We start from the raw sequence: 4380 nt of genomic DNA, 5'->3' as shown, positions 1-4380 counted from the left end.
AACAAAACGAACAAACAAATAAACATTTTCTGTACAGAGGTCTGAGGCAGTCGTTGACCCGATTGGCTGGCGTTGAGTTCTATATTCAAATGAGTTATGGTATGATTGGAGGAAACATGATCATACACACAGCATATTGCACAAATGAAGAAAGAAAAAGAAAGAAAAAGGTATAAAGATAGACATTCCTGGACCAATCATCTTTAACATCAGAATGTCGAAAGATGGCAATTTTAGTGCCTGTCGTTGACCGTTATTCAAAAAATCATAAACACAATCTTATCTGCCGTATAATACAGTCAATAAACATAAATATCTTCAATTGATATTATTATTACTTTTTTTTATCTTAAAACACAACAGCTATACATATACCTGAATCTGAAATACGAATGCTAATTTGCCATGCCATAATATAGGAAAACAATTTGCTAGTAAGTAAGCCAACAGGTAGAAAAAAACCTTACTAAATATTCTTATTATGCAATTGCACAATGATAGACAATCAAAGCACTCCCTCCATCTCCCCCACCTCCCTCCATCTCCCCCACCTCCCTCCACCTCCCCCACCTCCCTCCATCTCCCCCACCTCCCTCCATCTCCGCCCACCTCCCTCCATCCCCCCACCTCCCTCCATCCATCTCCCCCACCTCCCTTGCTCCATCTCCCTCCATCTCCCTCCACCTCCCTCCATCTCCCTCCATCTCCATCTCCCTCCATCTCCCTCCACCTCCCTCTGACTCAAATAGGCATTTAGGAGTGAGTGTTACATTCCATCCAGTGGTTTCAAATCAAACGCATCACCATAAAAGCATACAGATGTTCTCTCAATCCAACAGCATCTCTATCTCTCTCTTTAACAGTTGTGATATAGCCTGGGTACCAGTCTGTTTGTGCCATCATGCCACTCCTTTTTGCAAGGTCTTTATTAACATGACAGAGCAAACAGATTGGGTCCAGGATATCCAAACCCACTGTAGAAACGCAGTCACTGGGTGGAGATGGTGCTCCAGTAGTGTGAGAGTTTGTTTACTCGGCTGGTGAAATATAGACACTGTGCCTTTAAGAAGTGTGGCGTGATACTATCAAGCGTAAACATAGAAAAGGGAGCATATTGTGTGACAACGGACCCTCTGGCTTCGAAGATAAGGAAGAAGATCCAAAACAAACTCCACCGGCATCCCACTCTTTAGATCTTCTACAAAAATACACGTATAGAAAATGACACACTGAGTTCTCCTTTAAAAAGTGAGAGATATTAACATTCAAATAAGATACACGTCTAGTCCTCCCCGCGGAGGGATACAGACAGGTGCATGGCTTACACATAAACGAGACCTATTATACGATAACAATACTTCAAAGTATAAAACAACAAAGGCTGGTATAAATACATCGATATAAAAAACGTCATCTGATATAGAATAACTACAAAGTCAAGAAGCACTAGGAGTTGCGCAGGAAGGGAAAATGGTCCTGAAATGTGCATTGAGAGCGTAAAAGTTTTCAGACAAAAGATTCTGAGTAAGTTGTTAATTAAAAGTCCTGCCGTTCAGAGGAAAGCTGGTGATTGTGAACTGTGTTCCGTGGTTACACACACACACACGCGCGTGCGCGCACACACACACACACACACACACACACACACACACACACACACTCAGCGCTGTAATCACATTGCGATAAACATTATTATTTCAGGTTCATCACTAAAATTGAACAATACTCCACAAGGAGCGCGTGCTTTGCTGGCATCATTATTATTCTAAGTTTTAGAAAGAAAAACAAACCTGAATATCAACTCCATAAACACCATCAACACAGGCCGGTAAAATAACCAGACTGGGTCACTTATAAAACCGTCAACCCCCTTGCAACATCAAAAATGTCATCACCATCAGCCAGAAAAAAACCGTCCTTCCTTGCCCGGTTGAATGCTTCCGTTCAGTAAGTCTGTGTGTCTGTCACTCCTAAACAGAGGCGGGATCAAAGGGAGGAAGAAAGTATTTCTCCCGTCTCCAAATGCAAGCGAAGCACTTTATTTCCGTCTGGTCTGCGCACGAGGCAGCAATGCGCCCATGCCTGTCCCAATCCGTATCTATGATCCCTGTCAATACGCACAAAATGAAAAATATGATGTTCTTTTAAGCACACACCATGCTTGAATAACCTAAAACACATGTCCTTCAAATTAGGCTATTCTTTTGCGAAACCGCAGGGGAATTATTTTGTGCACGTTTCACTCCCCATTAATCTGAAAGAATGTCTGAAGATTCTCACTCACGGGGTTTTAGTTTTGCGCGAGGCAGGGGTTCTCTTTCCCTTATTTTCTCTGTGCATTTTATTTTCTCTCCTCCTCTCAGCTGCTCAGTAGGTGAAGACCAGGTTGGAGATGGTGGACTCCAGCCAGTCTCCCGAGATCATCTCGCTGACCTCTGGGGTGCAGTAGTCGGGGAAGTCAAAGTGAGATCCCGCCCCGCACTCCCCGAAGCTCCAGTCCAGATCCCTGTCCAGCTCCGACACACATGGGCCCATGCTGCCCAGAGACATGCTCTTAAACCCAGGGCTCGGCTGTAGCTCGAACCGCTCATCCTCCTGCTCTTCATCCGAGGAAGAAGAGAGGGAGGAGGCAGAGGAGTGAGAGGTGGACGGGGTTGGAGAGGACGCACGTGTATACCTGAGGCGGGCCTTTGAAGATGAGGATGATGAAGCGTTAGTCGCTTTGCTAGTCCCCGTCACCTGGTCATCGTACAGGCTCATCGGGTCACTGGACTCAGCCGAGCTGCTCAGGGCAGGACTGCCCGGGACTCCCACAGAGGGTGGTCCGCTGTCCAAGCTCCCTCCTCCGCCAAACACGTGGTCGCGCCTCGTTTGCTTGTCTGGTATCTGTCGGGCGCTAGTCACTGACCTGGATTTGTAGAGTGTGTGGTGATCCGCGGAAGACGCACACTCCGGACCCTGGGTAGCCAGCTTGGCGCTCCCCTGTCCCTGCTTGTGCGCTCTGCTGGCCCCCATAGATCCAGAGCTTTTTTTCAAGGGGGATTTTGAGCCCCCGCTCCTATCCGCTCCTTTCTCCCCTCTCTCTCCCCGCTCTGTCTTGGTACTGGGTGTCTTAACCTTCTTCCTCGGCCGGTACTTGTAGTCAGGGTAGTCGGCCATGTGCTTGAGCCTCAGCCGCTCTGCTTCCCGGATGAAGGGGATCTTGTCCATGTCTTTGAGCAGTTTCCAGCGCTTGCCCAGCCGCTTGGAGATCTCTGCGTTGTGCATGTCCGGACTCTGCTCCATGATCTTTCTCCTCTCGATCTGAGACCACACCATAAACGCGTTCATCGGTCTCTTGATGTGTCCTGTGGGGGTTTTACACCAGGCGACGTTGCCTCGCTCCCTTCCGTTGGATGAGAGCGGAGACCCGGGAGTCGGGGACGGGTCCATGTCCAAGTCCATTTCCCCGGTATCGGTGGAGTCGCCGCCGGGAGAGAAGGGATCCGTGCTCTCTGCGTGGCTGATGTGCTGTACCATCCTTTCCTTCTCTGTCTCTCGGTTAGACAGGAAACAAAATAAAAAAATTAAAAAGTGCTATTCAGAATGATGTCGTTATGGTGTGAAGTGCGTAAAAGTTGCCCAATGTTCGTTCTGTCACCAGAGTTTTGTTTCAGTCACTGTTTATGTATGTTTCTGTAACCACACAGACCGAATGTGGAAAAGTTTTTGCAGGTCTCCTTTCTCTTTCTTCGCAGTACTCTGTCTGATCAGTCCGTTTTGGAGACACTGTGTACTTAGTCTCCGGTGTGCGGATATTTTCCAAAAAACGCACGAAATAACGAGTTCAAACGTCAACGTTCTGCACTCAAACGTTCAACTTCCAGTGCGACTGAAAACTCGCCCTGTGATACCAAGAACACTTCGCTGCTGAAAACAACTCCGTAACGTTCCTATGAGATGTTTAATATCGCTGTCTGCACAGCTCGCCTGAGCAGTAAGAGAACCATGTGGAAGAATGGAATCGTCGCACTTTTTCATAGTCCCCTTTTTCCTTATCGTTCTGCCAGTATACTGTAAACATACCGTTCAACGCCACACTTTTATATCCCCTCCCGAGAAATAAAAGCCATTCTAAACAGCCAATCACGCGCTGTCTCTATCCTGTTTTTGGCCAAAACCACTCCCCGCCGGCGTCCATTGGCTGAATAAACCGTGAAATAATAATCGGAGTGAGCAATGAGCGTTGGTGTATCTGACCTCATTTCTGTCTGACTGTCTGAACCGCTGGTCTGAAGCGAACTGAGAGGCAGTTATTTGCAATCGTTTCTCTGCCGCCTTTCTCAATAATAAGACCCATGCTTTACACATACACACGCATTAGTTCAATGTAATGCGGAT

General features: G+C 47.1%; 1 protein-coding gene across 1 annotated transcript; it reads right to left on the bottom strand.

The window, feature by feature from the left end:
• Positions 1 to 2353: 2353 nt before the first annotated feature.
• On the bottom strand, positions 2354 to 4073 carry LOC118382120 (transcription factor SOX-4-like). Its single transcript, XM_035768983.2, has one exon. The coding sequence runs from the start codon at positions 3517 to 3519 to the stop codon at positions 2368 to 2370; it is 1152 nt and encodes a 383-aa protein (XP_035624876.1). The 5' UTR covers positions 3520 to 4073; the 3' UTR covers positions 2354 to 2367.
• Between the last annotated feature and the right edge of the window lie 307 nt (positions 4074 to 4380).

Source organism: Oncorhynchus keta, chromosome 19 (assembly GCF_023373465.1).
Source record: "Oncorhynchus keta strain PuntledgeMale-10-30-2019 chromosome 19, Oket_V2, whole genome shotgun sequence".
Taxonomy (NCBI): Eukaryota; Metazoa; Chordata; class Actinopteri; order Salmoniformes; family Salmonidae; genus Oncorhynchus; species Oncorhynchus keta.
The sequence above is the reverse complement of the archived record's forward strand: the minus strand, read 5'-3'. Positions and strand labels throughout refer to the sequence as shown.

Bases quoted from the DNA above. Each gene is read 5' to 3' on its own strand.
- LOC118382120 (XM_035768983.2), bottom strand. From the start codon at position 3,519: ATGGTACAGCACATCAGCCACGCAGAGAGCACGGATCCCTTCTCTCCC.